The sequence below is a fragment of the Cebidichthys violaceus genome, unplaced genomic scaffold (genome assembly GCF_023349555.1).
Source record: "Cebidichthys violaceus isolate CVI_PGR_0920_01 unplaced genomic scaffold, fCebVio1.0.p SCAF_3, whole genome shotgun sequence".
In the NCBI taxonomy this organism is placed as follows: Eukaryota; Metazoa; Chordata; class Actinopteri; order Perciformes; family Stichaeidae; genus Cebidichthys; species Cebidichthys violaceus.
Genome location: NW_027176483.1, coordinates 20,467,452 through 20,486,388, shown reverse-complemented (window position 1 = coordinate 20,486,388; position 18,937 = coordinate 20,467,452). Strand labels below are relative to the sequence as shown.

Sequence of the window (18,937 nt, the reverse complement as noted above, 5' to 3'; positions counted from 1 at the left end):
TCTGTATGACTACATGACCGTGTTGTGTTATTAGTGTGTCCATGCTGTAACGTATGTCTTTCTCTGTCTAGTATTATTAGTGTGTCCATGCTGTAACGTGTGTCTTTCTCTGTCTAGTATTATTAGTGTGTCCATGCTGTAACGTGTCTCTGTCGCGAGAGACATCACTCTCTTTGTTTGAACTGGACTCTGATTCATCCCGCCCATTTTCGGTTGGTGGTGACGCGGTGAAAGGGGGCGGGTCGAAGTGTGACCGTTGAGTTTGACAGGAGGACAGCAGCGACTCTTTCACCCAAACAGGCTGCTTGTTTTGTCGCTGTGATTTTGGGGAACACGGGACGAAATTGCGTCCAAAACAAAAATGTCTTTTAAAAGTATGAGGAGGAGAAACGGCAGTAACGCCGGCAGGAGAAGCTCAACATTGAGGAGACGCAGTGAGAACTTGCGTTTTGATGAATTCGGCTTCGCTCTCACTAAACGAAAGGACCAGAAACTCCATCACCGATGTCACAATTATAGGTGCGGGGCAGCGTAACGCTAACCAAGGCTAGTTAAACGAAGCTAGCTAGTTAGCTGTGTTTACTTTAGTGTTATTTTAGTAGTTTTCATTCGGTTGTTGACGTTCATTTATATCATGTTGTATATTTACGTAACAGACGTTATTTATGCTGTTAAGTTAGACTGTTTGAAGTGTGTCTCAAGTTTGCGTATCTAACGTTCGCAATATTTGACGTAACAAACTTTACGTGGGACCAATATGAGTACGACAGTAAAGTGACGTCATGTCGCCAACTCTATTGTTCCAGGTTTCATTTAACATTAAGTTCAAACGTTAAATAAAGTAGGAATAAGATATATTTGATCATTAAATTGGAGTTTTCTTGTCTCTTGTTGCTCACGAGGGGTAGTATAAATGGTTCCTCTGCCTCACACATTATTTCATGTGGATAACAGCATTTATCACGTACATTAATGACTTTAACTGTTTAAAGCAAAGCCCCCCCCCCCAGACCACACTGAAAGGAATTCATGCTTTCACACGATGAGAAGCGACATTTAAAATCCTGTTCATGAACACTTCAAAAGAACCGGTGCTGGATGAGCCCAAGCTCACCACGTGGTGTTGTCTCTGTCAGCTTCCCGCAGCTGAGCTCAGTGAGGGTGAAGGAGCTGTGTGAGCTGCTCAGCTACTGGAATGGAGCCAGCTTCATCTGCAAGAGCCAAGTGAGATTCTACAAAAAAAAAAAAAGTTTAATAAACAAAACCCACCTTCATTTTGCAGAACCATAACCATGCGTCAATTGTTCCATCAGACGGCTTTGTCTGCTTTACACTCTGCTACTGTTTTTTTTTTTTTTTTTTTTTTTTTAGATCGAGCGCTTCATCCGGATGGGTGTTCCTCCGAGTCTGCGCGGCAGAGTGTGGAAGTGTCTCCTCGCCACCGACGGTCTGAGAGAAACCAGTGACTTCAGCTATCAGGTAGGAGACGCGCGCCGGACAGGACGTCTGTCTTGTTGTCGCTGTGGGATTGTTGTCGCAGGCGGTGAGCTGAAGCGGGATCAGAAATGAAACGTGAGAGGCATCGTAATGATGTCTCTCGCGTTTCATTTCACTTCATCACACGTTACTTTGCACTCATACATTCTCTTTATCATAAACAGTCAAACCAGCAGTGTTATTTGTTCTATTGAGCACATTTCAACTGTAGAAGATACAAACCTGAACTTAACATTTCATCAGCACTGTCTGCACAGAGGAGAGGCCGAGCCACCGACGCTTGTGGTCAGCTGTGGAGCCGATAGCGTCATTGTACGACAGAGTGGGATATGACCAGATATGACCAGATCTCCATTCACTTCCTTAGGACTCGTGTTGTCTCACTCTGAACATATTGGGGACACAAACTCCAGTTCCTACAAATGCAACACCGAGGGTTTGGCGAGCAGATGTCTCCATTTTGGCTCGGCGCTTCGGAGAGCTTCGTTTCCACCATCACTACCCATGATCTTGTTGCAGTTTAACTAATCCAGGCTGGCTGTACATTACTTTGCTGCCTGACCAAAACCGTGGGCCCTGATTCAGAAGGCAGGTTTAGTGAAAACTCTGAGTTCGTTAACCCTGAGATGAGGGAAACTCTGGGCTTTCAGTTCCAGGCAGAGAGGTGACTTAAACTCTAGTTTAGAGCCAGACATGCTGTTTTATTTCTTCATTCAGTCCGTACTAAAGCCTGCCTTGCAGTGCATTAATAGGCAGAGGTCTATTGTCGGTTAGGATGTAACTCCTGGTTGGATAGTGGTTTGTTACACAGGAAAATCTAACGTTAATTAATGATAATTTCCCCCCCTCATGTTCAAATATTACATAGTCGACACTCTCGGCTCAAAATCAAACCTCTGCATGTCCTCCTTTTTGCAGGTGGGAGTATTTCTAGTTCTAAATCTATAATCCTGAGACTCCATATACTGTGAGCATAATTCCTATTATATTGGAGATCGTATGTTATGTGAGCAGGATCGTGGTGCAGCTGTAGAACGCATAGTTTGAAAGTGATTTTTTTTTTTTTTTTGTTTCAACAGCATTTCAGCGACTGTTGAACTCTATAACATGTGTTGAAGTAGCTGAAATAAAGCCACTGAATGCTGTTCAGTCATAATCCAAATAGAAGCTGAACAAATGTATTTACAATGTAAAGTAGGCTAGAGCCTAAGACCCAATCAATTCAACGTAATCATAGTCCTGTAAATAATGAATTATTAGATTAATAGATTGTGTTAACTTATTGACCCCCCCCCCCCCCCCCCCCTTCTGACTCAGGCTCTTTTTAAGATAAATGAGCACCGTCCACAGTTAACATGCATGAATATCTCTACTTCCTCTGGATTCAAATGGAGGCCGGCCTTTTGTTGCCGTAGTGAATCGTGGAATCAGAGATCCATTGATGATCGCTTTTTTCATTCATGGGCCAAATTGCGAGTGAATAGACTCTGAGTTGACGGAACAAACTCGGATCAGCTGTTCCGTCTGAGGGTCAGGCTCCGTACTGGTAAACCTGCTCTCTTGAAGCGGGGCCCTGGTCACTCATTCACACAAATGTCACCGATTTGATTCGTAACAACGGGGCGTTTTGGTCTCTCTCCAACAGAAGTGTCTGCTAGAGGTGCGAGTGCCTCTGGTGGACTTGGGAGTCAGCGAGTACGGCATCCTGTCGGCAATCGCCACACTGAGCGACACCCAGAACCACCTGGGTTTGAACCACGGGCAGCCCTCCGGCTCCCCCGAGCCCCGGTACTCCGTGGACGACGTCACGCTCTTCAGACAGATCGCCCTCGACCTACGTACGGGAGCGCAGGCACACTTTACTTTCATTCTAAGAACAGTGGCGGTCGGTTAAGTTGGGAAACATGGTTTAGGCTGGTTTTCAGTGATTCTTAAAATGTTGTAAAACTGAGTAAATGTTGACTTTTGGTATTAGTATGTGACGTCGTAGAACAGGCGTATTCATTTGACCCGTTCCACAGAACGGTCCTTCCCGACCCACCGCTCTCTGATGGGGGACAGCCCAGAAGCCATTGAGGGCCAGGCTAAGCTCTTCAGGGTCCTCATCGCTTACGCCAAATACAGCCCGCGGGTTGGATACAGCCAAGGTAACGGATCATGTGATTTAACCTTTATATCCCACATTGTATCGTCTTAAAACAGTATAAAGAACCTCAAAGAGCATTCACGGGATTGTTGTTTGTTGCCCTTGTTCTAAATGCGTATGGACGGGACTTTATTATTTAATCTGAGCTTAATTGTGTTTGCATACTCAGTAATTTAATGAAAATATGTGCAGTACTTAAGGTTAACACTGGGTGGAAGCAGAGTACTGCTGATGGAGAATTACCTCTTCTTCAACATCTTCTCTGCTCTGTGAAATGAAAACTTCTAATTACTCTTAAACACAATATTAATATTTCAGATTTATATTTTATTTATTTCTGATGAGATATATTTTGATTTATTTAAACTATTTATTAAATGTGTGTAATGTGTGTGTGTGTGTGTGTGTGTGTGTGTGTGTGTGTGTGTGTGTGTGTGTGTGTGTGTGTGTGTGTGTGTGTCACACAGGGATGTCCTACTTAGCTGCGGTGCTGCTGATGCAGTTGGGGGAGGAGGAGGCGTTTTGGGCTCTGACCGCCTTGCTGGATAAACCCAAATATCTGAGCGAACTGTTTGACCTCAGCCTCACAAAGTAAGACTCAAAGTACAGAGTAGATGAACGTGCATGCATATCAATAATCCATACAAAGATACTGTGACTAATAACTCTGTAGGGGTTGTACAGAAGTTTTAAGATGCACTACAAAGTACTAGCTAGAATGTACTTTTAAATGAATTATTTAATAATACATTTATTTTGGACAGCGCTTTAAAAGGTACTCAAAGATACCTTACATGGTAAACAATACCTATAATAAACAAAGCTAATAAATGACATTTTAAAATTAACATTAAATGACCATGCATCACAGATTTAAATAGGTGAGTTTGAATGGTAGCCCTTTGCTTGTACGAGCCAGGCTCCAATGTTTTAGTTTTATTTTTGTCTTAAGATGCATTAAGTGCATCTGGAGTTCAGCATGGCTGTAGTACACCTCATAGGTAAAGCTAGCGCTGGTAAGAGCAGAGGTTTGTCCGTACAACGGGGTCACCTGCAGCTCAAACCTGCTGACTCAGTTCTGGGTTTTCGGACTCGTTCTCCTTGGAGTGCTGCCATGTTGCAGACACTAAACTAAACTGTTATCTTTGGTCCAATCAGGGTCCAGCATCAAGCGAAGGCGTTCGACCAGTTCCTGAAACACAGGAAGCCTCAGCTCTCCCAGCACCTGGTGAGTGTTTGTGAATGTTCACTTTATTTCTCTGTGAAATGCCACTTTGACTGAGACACAAGTGAGAGTTTGATCATGAGTGGACACGCACAACTGTGAGGAAAGTAGCGTGCTTCTGTTGGTACTGGAAACGCTTCAGTTGACTGACAAGGAAAATGCTCCCTGAAAAAAATAGTGTGTGTGTGTGTGTGTGTGTGTGTGTGTGTGTGTGTGTGTGTGTGTGTGTGTGTGTGTGTGTGTGTGTGTGTGTGTGTGTGTGTGTGTGTGTGTCAGGCCAGATATGGCCAAGTGATGAGTAGTTGATCTGTGAGGCAGAGTCCGCTGTAATGCATCCGTCAGCAGCAGGGCCTCTTCTGTCGCTCACTGTCAGCCTCTAGGCTCCTCCCGTTCAGCAGCGTCACACAGCACGGCTCCGTCCCGACTCTCATTCATCTATTTTTACTAAATGCATTCGGTGAACCTCCCGGCAGACATGCAACACCCGCAGCTGCACGTGAACAGAACTTGTACGGCCCAAAATCACGAAGTTGCCTCAGAGGGCTTTACAATCTGTACAATTACGACATCTGCCGTCCCGGGACCCTCACATCGGAACAGGAACAACTTATGGATAAGGAGATGTTTTAGCTAAAAGAAATACAAAAAACAGAAGTCGTCACATCAGGCCAACATGAATACAAACATGGAAGCAGGAGAGCAATAGAAACCTGGACAAAAAAAGCCAAATTTGATAACTTGTTGATTGAAGAAAGACTGTAAAATATGTTGTAAGTGGAGTTCTCTGGCCACAGACGGGCCTGGTGTCACGTCACCAATCCATATTGAAAGAGGAAGGTACAGAGGTGTGTTTGAAGATCATTGTGAATTAGCAGATTGTTCTCTACTCTCCTATAAATCATGTTTAGTGACCAGCAGCTAATTTTCCAGAATCAGATTCTTCAGAATTGAGGATGGATCTTAAATTGAATGTGTATTTTGTGATCGATACAATCCTGATCCTTTATTTTAAGGACTGTTTATTTCATGATGTCCAAAGCTTCAGCTGACTTGACCTGATGCATAAAATAATACAACATTTTTTTAAATCAGATTGGTTTGGGCTATAATGAGCATTAAAAAAAAAATAAGGCAAAAATAAAACCTGAAGAAACCGATTGGATGCAGGCTATTGTGTTCATACTTGTGTGTGTGTGTTTGTATATATTTCATTTCTATTGCTGGTCATCTCGTGGGGAATCATTCAGTATGCAGGTTGTTGGTCTCTGTTCTGTGCTGTTGGATGCTGGTGGGTTCCACTCAGGAAGAGTGTGTTTTGTGAATGACTCCGTGAGGGATGACACGAACATGAAGCCCTTCAGTGTTAATCCAGCTGCTTCTTGTAAGAGGACAGCGTGTGTCCTATAAACTATATTCTGCTGTTTTATTTTTGACCTGCGCTATTATTAGACCTCATAATGAGATGAATTACTGTGATTTTGATACATTATATAAGCTATTGAAAAGAAGCTAGACTATTCCCGTTTCTCGTCTGCTTCGTAAAGCCTGAGCAAAGCTATTTAGCACTCAGAAGTTTATGTTTTGGCGAAATCCTAAAAGCATATTTTTTTTGTAGGACACGTTTGGTTTTAGCATAATCTCCCAAATGATATCAGGAAGCAGAGCAGGTGATCCCTCTGAGCCCGTCACATTTGACTCTCTGTTGTTTGTTGTTTTTCATTTTAATATTAACAGTCCTGCACCGCTGTGGAAACAGAGAGAAGTCAAACATGTCTTTGGGCAGTATTACACACTTATGATGCCATAAATCATAACAAAGAAAAAACCCAGGTGGAATTCCTTTGATGATGTATTTTGCAAAAGTTGGAAAACAATGGTTTCTGTACATCCAACATTTTTCCAAGTGATCTCAATGTTGTTGTGAAATGTTCACACGTTTACCTCTCTGCTCGGTGTTCTTTTGGTCATGTGACTTTCTGTCTCGGCCGAGTCATTAGTGGGTTCCCAGCAGTAATAACTCATTTATTTATCTTTACAGGATCTGGTCGGTTCAAAGTGTAGAATAAATAATGAAATATCACCATTTTAAACTTTGATATTGAGGAAAACATTCATCCCTCATGATGTGTTCAAGGACCGTCAGAAAGTTGAAATCTTTTTTTTTTTTTTACAGTTTATGATCGTGTAATAAGGCGGATTTATTCTTATTTGTATGAAAAGCTGTTTTTAAAACTTGCCGTGTGTTTTCTAGTTCAGAGGTGATGTTTAACTGGATTTTATAGCCTTTGCAACCAAAAGTTGTTTTGCTCTAAAAAAAAAAAACAACCTATTCTCACAATGTTACAGGAAACAAGGAGTTGTGATGACGATTGTCCAGAAGACGGTTCTGGAAAATTGACAATGAAGTGTTGAGAGAGTGCCGAGCTAACGTTCAGTTAATCGGTCCACCGACTTATTCTGACAGCTACTGGATAGATTGCATTGGAGTTTTGTTCACATTTGTAGTTTTCAGAACCTTTTTCATAAAATAAAATGTCCACCGCAGGATGAGCTTCAGACACTTTAGTGATCTTTTAACTTTACACATTTTAATTTGTCCAAAAGTTTTCCAAATGACCAAACGCCTGCAAAACTACTGACACAACCGCCAGACTCGGCTGTGTCTCACATGCGTACGTCTCGCGTGAATGTTTCAGTGCGGTGGTCAGTAAATAAGTAAAGTTGACAGAAGTTGGCAGTGACAGGAGTCTTGGGTACTTGTTCCTCCCTCCCCGCAGGAGGCGGTGGGAGTCTCTTCAGTCCACTTTGTGATGCCATGGTTCCTCACTCTCTTCACTTCCCTGCCCTGCTGGGACTCTGTCCTGGCTGTCTGGGATCTCATCATTCTGCACGGTACACACACACACACACACACACACACACACACACACACACACACCCCTTCATGGTTGGATAGCTCACATGGTTCGTTGTTTCCCATCCTCTCTATATCTGTCTGATCTCTTCTACCTCTACTTTGTGTTAGCTTATGTACAGCGATCGTTTTGTTGGACACCCCGCTGTCTCCTCTTCTCACCAGGCCTGTCGGCTGTGTTCCGTACGGCGCTGACCATCGTCGAGCTCCTGGAGCCTCGACTGATGGACCTGAACGACGAGGGAGCGGTGTTACCCCTGCTGTTGAGAGTGCCTGTTGATGTGTGAGTAAAGTGAGGCCCAACATGGAACGACATTATTGAGAGAGAGAGAGAGAGATAGATATATATATATATAAAACTTAGTGTTTTCATCCACTTGTATTGATTTATTAAGAGGCCTATATTCTTCATTTAGGACCCTCAAGCCCTGATCTGTTGTCATATTATAATGTCCCAGTGCAGCACAGTTCTCAGAGCTCAGTTTTTCGACTCGGCTAAATACAGAAACCCAGGCAGCTCATGAATATCAATCAGCCCATCAGGACTGGACATATTTTTGACACCAAGCATTCCAGGAAAAAGTAGAGCGTCATTGTTTTTTCGCTGTGGTTGTCTTTGTTACATGTTTTGGATTAAACATCCTTTATGCTAAATTAGTTTCCTCAATGGAAGCCCACGCTGCTTTCAGCGGGACCCCTCTGTCTGTCCCTCACTGTGGCGAATACACAAAAACGTCACATGACGGCGGACGTGTTTTGTTGACATGGAGCTGTAGTTATGGCAACGTGTGTGTGTGTGTGTGTGTGTGTGTGTGTGTGTGTGTGTGTGTGTGTGTGTGTGTGTGTGTGTGTGTGTGTGTGTGTGTGTGTGTGTGTTCATAGATAAGCTCCTATGTGATCACATTGTAGAGAAGGTTTGGACCGTTTGGACCTCGGTCTGTTTGCCTTAGGACTGAGATGTGTGCGGTAGAGAAGTTGCAGCCAAGTTGTTTCCATAAGCGTAGCTGTGTCACAGGCAGTGATAAAGCACTTTATCATGAGAGAGGGGGGGGGGGGGGGGGGGGTGCTAGGTACGCACCAATGACTTGCAAATTGGATTATGAAGGACAAATCTTGAGGGTTATCGCAGGAGAACAGCTAAACAACTGTTAAGCTGAGCGTTACGTTTCATTTTAACCGATGCTTTCTGCGCCGCGAGGAGCGAAACGATCCAATGCGCCAGACTCTTCCTCTGTTTGTGTATGCATGCACCGAGGGCGGCGCCGACGGTCCCTTTATGTGCCGGCGTTCAGTGGGCAGCCTGCCACCGCGGCGCATTGAGGAGTCCTTGTTGCCCGCTTGGCATCCTTACGAGAGCACTAAGTGGTCCGACCGTCTCCCAAAGGCAGGATCCCCTTACGCTGGGAAGATACTGTTGAAGGAGTGAGGGGAAGGGAGATGAATGTTGGGTCAGAGAGAGAGAGAGAGAGAGAGAGAGAGAGAGAGAGAGAGATGGGGGGGTAGAGAGAGAGATAGGGTTAGAAGTGAAGGAGGGTGAGATCTTCAACCTCTCTAAATTTCCCTCAAGGATCGCTGCTCTTTTACTCTGTGTGAATGGTATAAATAGAAGTTGTCATCCACTCATATAGCCTATTGTGATTAATGGTTGGTGGAGGGGCTCATCCATCTTGTGTGTGTGTGTGTGTGTGTGTGTGTGTGTGTGTGTGTGTCTGTCTGTCTATGACGGGCCTACAGTCAGCCGTCACAGGTTGCAACAATGGCTCCCAGCATCACCAGTCACAGAGCAGCTTCACACACAGTGGGTGGATGTAGTTGTTTTTTTCTTGCTGGTATTTCTACCAGTGCTTCTTCTCTTCCCTTCCTCCATCTTTATTCAGTGAGAGAACCCGCTCTGCCTCCCTTAGTCTGTTTTTAGCCATCCTATCGGTGTGGCTCTATGGACGCTGCGTGTGGGTCGGTCCAACATTTTGGTCCAGACCAGGCGGCAACCTCCGCTTTTAAAAAGTGAAGCCAAGTGCCTTAAACCTGCATTCTATCTCATATCCACCAGGGGGCGACTCTTCTGGTTCTGGTTTACCTCAGTAAACATTGTAAACATGAGTTTATGGTCTCAATCTCTAGTTTACAGTCTTCTTCAATACAGCATGATGTTCATTTAGTACATTATGGTCCATTTAGAGTCAAACAGACCATAAAGCAGGGGATGCTTTAGGGGCGGAGCTACCTTGTGATTGACAGGTCGCTACCAGAGCCGTATATGGAGTCTCTACCACTTCTCCGCAGTCCAAAAATGGTCACTTCTTTTCACCAGTTGCAAAAATTCCAAGATGGCGACGTGCCAAATGCTGATCTCGAGGCTTCAGAACCGCAGTCCACAAACCAGCGGGTGACCTCAGGGCGACTATGTCCACTTCTTACATCCAGACTATGGTCCTGAAGGAAATCATCATTATTAATAACTATTGGATGGCTTTCTATTATATTTGTTGCGGGAACCCACCGTGTCCAGGGGATGAATCTATCGAATGGACTGGCATTAAATTGAACATTAAACACATTTATTTCCCTCCTCAGAATGAATTGTAATCTTTGTTGACCCATTAACTTTGAATCTAGCGCCATCATAAGGAATACAATTGGTAAAAGATATGCTTTCCTTATAATTCTGCACTTGCTCTTAATAAGAATGACTAGAAATAGTTGTAATAATTGTTTCCCTCTCTTTCACCATCACGCTCCCTCGTCTCCCCCGTCAGTGTCTCCTGTGCTCGGCCCCGTCTCTCTGTCTCCCCCCTCCGTTCCCCTCATCCCACTCACTCCCTACACTCAGTTTGTTCTCAGTGTCCTCCACCAGTCCTGCCTCTTTCTCTTTTGTTCAGCAGCAGTCGATTCCCATAAACCTCCCCCGGGCTGTCCCTCCTCCCTCCGTGTTTCCTCCTTTTTACTCCTCTGCGCCCCCTCTCCTCCTATATGCCTCCTTTCATTCATCCTCATTGACACACTGACACCCTCGTTCAGCTAGAGGGGTCCACGCATCATTTGTTTACTTCACTCTGACAAGTCTTTTTTTCTTCTCTTTCAAACATTCCCAAATGCATGCAGACTGAGGGACACTCAGCGGGTCCCTCTCGCTCGTGGTCTTTCTTCTTTTGACACGATACGCATTTTAGATTTCTTTTTTTTTAACTCCGTGTCTTTCCCTCTGTGACCCGGTCCAGAAAATTGGTTTGAGATGGTCAGAGTTTTTACATTTAATAATGTAGACCTACCTCTACGTTTTACAAAGCACAGTCGTTCAGTCTCGCAACTGACTGCCCTTAAAGACACGCGCGTATGCATCATATTATGTCTCTTTATCGACACCGCACACTACCGAAAAGAGAAGAAATGTGAAGTATAGCCCGACCAATGCTGAGTCTGTGAGACCGGTATTGACGTAAACAAAAGTAGCAACAGACACCACGAATGCAGAGAGCTCTTCCTGATTGGTGAAAGGCCTGATCAGTATTGTGTGAATGTCACTCCCGCTTGGAGCTACTTGCATACTGTATATACTTGTACAAGCAGTATGCAAGTCATACATGTGAGAGTATACTCAAGCCCACGGACGTCTAACTGTTCAGTATGTTGTATCGTTATGTTGCATCCATTGATCTGTTGGTCGCTAACTGTCTGGTGAGCCTCACATTTTGTCCAACCAACAGTCCAAAAGCTAAAGACATCCGTTTGGTGCTGGTGTAACTCAGACGAGGGCAGTAAATAAAGCGCTCGAACAGGAGCAGATCAGTAGGGCCGTAGTCAACCAAAGGAAGTCTTGGTCAACTGAAAGGCTGATTGGTTGATGTGTGGGGGAAAAAGAAATCGTCACTATGTCCTAAATGGCCACAGTACACTGAGCCACAGGCCGTATTTAAGAAGTGGACGTAGTCATCGTGACGTCACTCATCGGCTGGTGGACTGCTGTTTTGAAGCCTCGAGTTTGGCTTTTTGGCCGTCGCCATCTTGCCTTTTTTTGCAACCCATGAACGTAAGTTACCATATAACCCGCCCTAAAGCATCCCCTGCTTCATGTTCTGTTTGACTCTAAATGGAGCATAATGTACTAAATGAACATCATGCTGTGTTGAAGAAGACTGTAAACTAGAGATTGAGACCATAAACTCATGTTTACAATGTTTACTGAGGGAATAAATCAAGAGAGAAGTAGAGTCATTTTAGACTAGACTTCTATACGACCAGAGGAGTCGCCCCCTGGTGGACACTAGAGAGAATGCAGCTTTAAGACATGAAGCATCGGCTTCACTCTTCAGAACCGGAGGTTGCCGCCTGCTTGTTGCCTAAAATAATTATGAATAAAGATGGATACAAAGAATAGAAAGCTGTTATGCAGATATATTGTCGAGAGTCGTGTTGAGGCACTACCTACGCTCTGAATTTAAAATGTAGCACCTTATTAAGGAGTGAAGAGTGCGATTCATGTCTGAGCCATCATTGGAGTAAGTTGGTACAGCAGCCATCACAACCATTATTTGATGTAAATGCAGTTTTGTGCAAAGAAATGAGAGAAGTGGGACTCCATCTAGAGTTTCCCCAGCTGTTGCCTGCCTCTACTTGTGTGAACGGTTTACCGTCACCGTCTTCTGTGAAATGAGCTGACGGGAAGCTCGCACACATCGGTCACTCCTCCTCTCCCACGATCGCTCGATTTTCACTCGCTCCCAAGCGCTCCGTCTATTGCCGTCTCCAACCGTTCATCATCATCATCATCATCATCATCATATGCTGGGATGGATGGCTCAACCGTGTGATCCATCTGGATTACACGTCACTTCTTCATCACCTCCTCTGTCTCTGTCCGCTCTTCCTCCGTCACCCTCCCATCAATGTTGCATTATCTGCACCTGAATGTCCACGCTTTGATGAATACAGAAGCGGGGTTAAAGATGGTTCAATAATTCTGTCTGTTTTAATAATAATTCTGTTTTTGGTTTTTTTTGTGAAATCTCATTGTACTTCGTCCCGCAGAGCCCAGTACGCCGTCCTAATCCCTGCCCTGTGGAATACTGAGGTCCAGGACTGGGAGCTCAAATGTATGAACAGTCTGGTGTTGGACGAGAACCTCCAAGGACAAGGTAACTAACACACACACACACACACACACACTCACACTCACACTCACACACATTACACTCACAAAGCAGTCGTTCTCAAGCAGAAGCTAACAATACCAAGGGACACCGGGGACCACTCGGCGCACAGTCGCTCCAACTCCGCTAATTCATTCAGGCTCACATCACTTAACCCTCGGCACACACGCTGATCCTGTTACACACACACACACACACACACACACACACACACACATACACACACACACACACACACACACCGTTTTGTTCTGCACGGTGATTGGTGGACCTTGGGGAAGGCGTCTCCATCTTGTTCCTGAGAGGGCCGTAACAAAAGGAGGACAGCGTTTCCCACATAATTAGATGCTATTAGCATCTTGGAAGCTAAAGAGCTAAATGTTAGAAGGAGCTGTAAAGTTGCAAAGCTGATGCTTTGGCGATAGACTGTCCTCTTAACGAGCCGCCAGTTAGCACAAAGCAAATAGTTTAGTGCTTCTGTTCAGACACGCTGAGTTTGTCTTGTTTTATTCTGGCTCAACAACAATACATGGACCTTTTTAAAAAAATTTTTTTAAAACAATCTCAGCTTCAGCCTGCGCCTCTGACAAAGTTCACGTAATTGTGTGTGTGTGTGTGTGTGTGTGTGTGTGTGTGTGTGTGTGTGTGTGTGTGTGTGTGTGTGTGTGTGTGTCTACTTTTGATGGATCAAAGCAGCTTTTTTATCTTTTGAAGGTTGTTCACGTATCAGCTCCTCTAGATCTGGAAACCCCTCACCACTGCAGTCTCATCTTCACAAAAGATCGGAATGCTGTGTGTGTGTGTGTGTGTGTGTGTGTGTGTGCGTGTGCGTGCGTGCGTGCTACTGAGCACGAATGCTTGTGTTCGTTCAAGGCTAACAACCAGGATGAGTAACAGGTTGGTGGCTGTAGGGCTGTTTGTCAATGCAGACGAAGAGGGGCAACAAAAGAGTGTGTGTGTGTGTGTGTGTGTGTGTGTGTGTGTGTGTGTGTGTGTGTGTGTGTGTGTGTGTGTGGAAGAATGTAAGTGCGAGAGTATTTGCGAAAGGGGAAGAAGATCTGAGAGGAGCATGCAAGGTTTCCTTTCAGGGCAATTGGAAGCCACGAAAGCATGTTTTACAGTGGGAATAATCCCTCAACCCTGTGTGTGTGTGTGTGTGTGTGTGTGTGTGTGTGTGTGTGTGTGTGTGTGTGTGTGTGTGTGTGTGTGTGTGTGTGTGTGTGTGTGTGTGTGTGTGCGCATGTGTGTGCCCACCTGTGTGTGGGGGTGGGTGTGTGAGTCAGGATGAGTCATCCTTATTTGCTGGCCTGTCAGACTGTCTAGCCCTCAAGGCAGCGGGGGGAAACAAGCCGATTCATTCGCCGCCTGCCACTCTGACACGATGCTGTTTTCTCTCTCTCCCTCTCTCTCTCTCTCTCTCTCTCTCTCTCTCTCTGTCTCTGTCTCTGTCTTACTTTCACTCATTCCTTCTGTCACCGACACCGAGCACCGTCACGGTGTTGTTACAAATCCTGCGCTGTGTGCTCCACGCACCCATCGACAGTTTAGGGTCTCCGCTGCTGAAACCGAACGCATGTTGTTAGCGGCCAACCGGAGCGCTAAAAAAAAACAAAAAAAAAATGTGCATCATCCGCGTGACGGCGTGTCTTTACAGCCTATCAGTGTTGAGACGCTCCTCCTGCCATCACTGATGCTGTTGAATCAGGAACCCAGAGCGCTACGATACCTCATATTAGACTGTGTGTGTGTGTGTGTGTGTGTGTGTGTGTGTGTGTGTGTGTGTGTGTGTGTGTGTGTGTGTGTGTAAACCATACTGTAGAAACAATGAAAAGACGCTGCCGTATTTACGCCTATGTGACGTTATGTTGAGTGTTGATGGAGCTGCTACAACGTTAGCATAGAATAGCACCGATCGATCAGAGCTCCATTGAGAAAACAAGTATTTTTAAAAGTTATTATCTTGCGAGAGAGCTAACAAAACATGAATTCAGACTTTTTACAAATGGCCGTCATTATGGAGTTGATTCGGCGTCCCTTTTATCCGTTTATTGCAATTAAATCGCAGCAAAATCTGTTTATTTGTGGCGAATAACCACAAATGATCCACGAGTAACGCAGCGCGAAAGTTCGCTTCACGTGTGACTGTGAACGCAGCAGTGTGCATGCCGTCTCACCGTCTCACCGTCTCACTGTCTCACTGTCGGGGAACTCCATCGACTCTCACCACAGTGTGTCCACAGGGTCTAGGGAGTGCTATTGAGCGGTGTTGAGCCTTTTACGGAAATGTGATGAGTAGCCTTCAGTGATGTCACTAGTCGGCGTGGGTTGGGCTCTGAAGACTACAACTTTGCAAAATTAGCCGCTACTAGCGTAACACGCGCGGAATCTCCCACTAAACTTTTGCCGTTGAAGCTGCATTGTGGGTAATGTAGGCACCAGGTTTTGAAAAGGAAGAAAGACGCTCAAAATGAAGTATCTGTACTTCCCCCTATGACAAAGTCACAGGAGGGGGGGGGGGCAATGCTAGATTTTGATTGAGTACTCCTTTCAATAGAACAACAGAGCCATTGTTGTTATTGGGCCAATGGCAAATCAATGAAATGCTGCCGTGAAAGAAATCTGCTAGAGAATTGACTAATGGATGAAATAACAACTCAGAAACCTCTCTTTACTAATCCAGTGGGATGCCCGAGCAATCCAAGCCCTTCATCGCATCGACACAAACAAAATGCTTCAAATTCACCTCATACATCATTGCCCACAATGTCCTAATAGAACCGCCGATATCAAGGGAACAGATGATGTGCTTAGGTCTGTCACATTCCCAGATGTTGACCGTATGATCATATTGAACCTTCTTACTATTTGAAATCTTAAACTCTGTAGGTTTTAAACTTGCTCCTTCACGGAGGATGGCAGCTACTCTATAACGGACGTCCGACCCGGAGTCAAAGCTAAAGGACATGTTGTTTGACTGTGTAGTCTATATGTGCTGATGTAAAATATTTATAGCTATATATAGCTAGCTGTAAGTGCTAACATGCAGCAGAGATGTGGACTCGAGTCAGACTTGAGTCACAAAATTGATGACTTTAGACTCAACGATTCAACTTGGACTCTGATAGCACTCAGGACTTCACTTGAACTTGAGCATTTATTTATTATATATGTGTGTATATATATTGACATGAAGCTACCATGGTGGTACAAGTGACTACAGAGGTTGCATGCGCCTCATTGAGTCGGTGTTGGAGAGGGTTTCAGTCGCGTTGGTCTGGTTCCCCCCTGGGGCCCGTCGAACTGCAGGCTGAGTCAGCGATAAAGGGCAAAGCTGAAGTGACTTCAGGTTATGCCGAGTCAGCAGTCCGAGAAGCTATGAGAGCAGGTAGACGTGTCCTTCTGTAGGTTACTTCCCTCTTGAATTCCTCACCTCCACCTTTTCCTCCCCCCCCCCCCTACGCTCGCCGCCTCTCCCTCCCCTGCTTGTCCTCTCTCACGTCATTCTCCTTTTCATTCAGCCCTCCTTTCGCCCTCTCCTTCCCTCCATTGTTTCCTCTCACTCTCTCCTTTACGTCTCCTTTCCCCCCTTGTGAACTCCTCCGGTGCAGCGGCAGATGCCAGTGTCCCGTTCTCCTCGGCGGGCTCCCATGATGCCTCTGCCGTTGTCTTCCTGTCCGCCTGCTGCTCGAGCCCTAGCACAGTGACTCAGCATTCGTTTTATGCAGTCAGTGCCCCTAAACCCCCCCCCCCCCCCAGCCTGTGCTGCTTTCTTGCTTTGTATTCTTGATTTAAACTGGTTTGTTATGCTTCATGACTGTCCTGGCTTTGCGATGTCTTGATGCACCGGACCATCGGGACGACCAGGTGGTTAGTTCAGTTAGGAGGCTCTACACTTCACTACGACACACTGTCGGCCTGTTTCCTCGCTCTTCCCATCAGTGAGCTCCGGATGCATCTGTTCTCTGAGTATCTCTTTCATCCTCTTGTTCACACCATTTCTGACCTCGATGTCCATCTGTATATGTTGTTTGGCTCCAGCAGACTCACTACAGTAGTTAATGTACTTTAGTGAGTGTGTGTGTGTGTGTGTGTGTGTGTGTGTGTGTGTGTGTGTGTGTGTGTGTGTGTGTGTGTGTGTGTGTGTGTGTGTGTGTGTGTGTGTGTGTGTGTGTGTGTGTGTGTCAGGACTGCCTAAAAAATCCGTTCAATACTTTGTAAAAAACAATGACAACACAGAAAACATACTTTTCATTGTCTTTCATGCTTTTGCTGCCGTTCCTGTTTCAGATAAATAATAACAGAGGTAGACGTTATCAAAATGTAGATCGTAGATCAAGAACAAATGTGTGAAAATGGAGTTGATAGTTCCTGTTGGAACAAGCAAGGTCAGGCTAAAAAAAGGAATGGGCCCAGCCTCACAGCTGGAGCGGCCTCGCTCTCAAACCATCGGATTAAAGAGGAGATGAAGGGAGTCCCGAGGGTCGTGCCGTGGAGTTTACGACCTCCAGAAGGTGTTCTCAGCGTAACGCCACGCCGGCTCCCTCAGGGCTGGAGCAACGGGGTCAACGACACACAGGTCACAGGTGACCGAGACAAAAACAGGTTCAGCTGAGGTTATTCAGCTTCTGGCCCGGCTCTTCTAATAGAAGTCCTCAACATCAAAGTAAAGTGTGCAAGACGGAGCCGAGAGATGAAAGTAAACAACGTTCTGTTCAACATCTTTAGTTACAACGTTCATCTTTACATTGTACGCGCTTAGAAATAGAGGCGCAATCTAGAACCATATAGGGTTCATCGGTGTGTCCACGTAGGAGAACCCTTTTTGGTTCCACCTTTTCAGAGTGTTCCACCTCACGCCCAGCATAGAGGGTTTTACCTAGAACCATCTGTCAGAGGTTCCACCTAGACCCCCCTATGAGAAGTCCTACGGGGAGCCCTTCTATGGTGGAATGGTTCCACCCAGAACCCTTTCTACCTTCTAAGGGTGCTAGCAAGAACCCACCCAGGGGGTTCTACCGAGAACCATTTTTTATTGGCAGGGTTTCATCTAGAACCCTCCCAGGGTTCCTCACAAGGCTTGACCCATCACAATCACAGTTTTTTGGGAGGGGGGGGGGGGGGGGGGGGGGGCTGGGACAACCTTTTAACACCCATGTTTTTAACAATCCTTGAAGAACTTTCTTCCAAAAAAGGGTTCTTTTGATGTAAAGGGTTCTTAATGGACCCTTTAGTCTTCAACCCTTTCTTCAAACAAGGGTTCTTCAGAATCAAATGGTTCTGGGTAGAACCCTGGCCCTTCAGGAAGAACCCATTTAGAACCCTTATTTCTGAGACTTTGTGAGATCTATAGCTCTAATGCTTCACAAAGGCACTCGGTCATTCTGCTGTGACTCTACTAGATTCATGTAATATTATTTTAATAGATCTCACCTATTGATCGGACAGTGGAAGTCACCTTGCGTGTTGCGCTGACATGTTTGACGTCACGTAAGATGGAGCTGCGTTTGTGGAACCGCTTGTTTTTCCAAACAATGTCACCGGTGGTAGAAACGGCGTATTCGGTTAGAGATGGTTGAAAGTATCAGGGCCATCTTTTGTTCCGGTCATGTAGTCTGAGGTGGTTGTTGGGTCTGGGCTTCATTTATTAGTCCCACAAGAATGTCACCCCTCTAACCTGGATAAGGCTTCTTAGCCCTGGGCAATTAGCCTACCTATGACCCCTCAGTTGGACCTGCTTTCTAGTAAGCTTTGCTCTTTATAAAGTTTTGTCCTAATCCCCCCCCCCCCCCCCCCCCTATATTTATGGTTGAAGTGGAATGCCACCTGCCTGATCAGCCCTAGGCTAACCTACAGCCCTCATTAGACACATCTCTTGTGTTAGTTGGACCTTTACTAGTATAATTTGCTCCACACTGAAGCACGAGGAAGCCTTTAACAGATCTCTTTGGTCTTTATCTCACTCTGTATGAGGACCAGAGGGTCACGGTGCTCCTTCTGTATCGGTCTCC

The 18,937-nt window shown here is 45.4% G+C and overlaps 1 protein-coding gene across 1 annotated transcript in view; it reads left to right on the top strand.

The window, feature by feature from the left end:
• The first annotated feature begins 285 nt into the window (after window positions 1-285).
• The window catches only part of si:ch211-266k8.4 (carabin), a 54,207-nt gene continuing 35,555 nt past the window's right edge, over window positions 286-18,937 (top strand). The window contains exons 1-10 of the mRNA XM_068723439.1: window positions 286-519; window positions 1,137-1,224; window positions 1,372-1,479; window positions 3,143-3,335; window positions 3,519-3,644; window positions 4,111-4,234; window positions 4,802-4,871; window positions 7,646-7,760; window positions 7,948-8,065; window positions 12,808-12,914. Of these exons, the coding sequence (XP_068579540.1) occupies window positions 362-519; window positions 1,137-1,224; window positions 1,372-1,479; window positions 3,143-3,335; window positions 3,519-3,644; window positions 4,111-4,234; window positions 4,802-4,871; window positions 7,646-7,760; window positions 7,948-8,065; window positions 12,808-12,914 (1,207 nt within the window). The 5' untranslated portion in view covers window positions 286-361. The remainder of the gene's footprint in view (window positions 520-1,136; window positions 1,225-1,371; window positions 1,480-3,142; window positions 3,336-3,518; window positions 3,645-4,110; window positions 4,235-4,801; window positions 4,872-7,645; window positions 7,761-7,947; window positions 8,066-12,807; window positions 12,915-18,937) is intronic.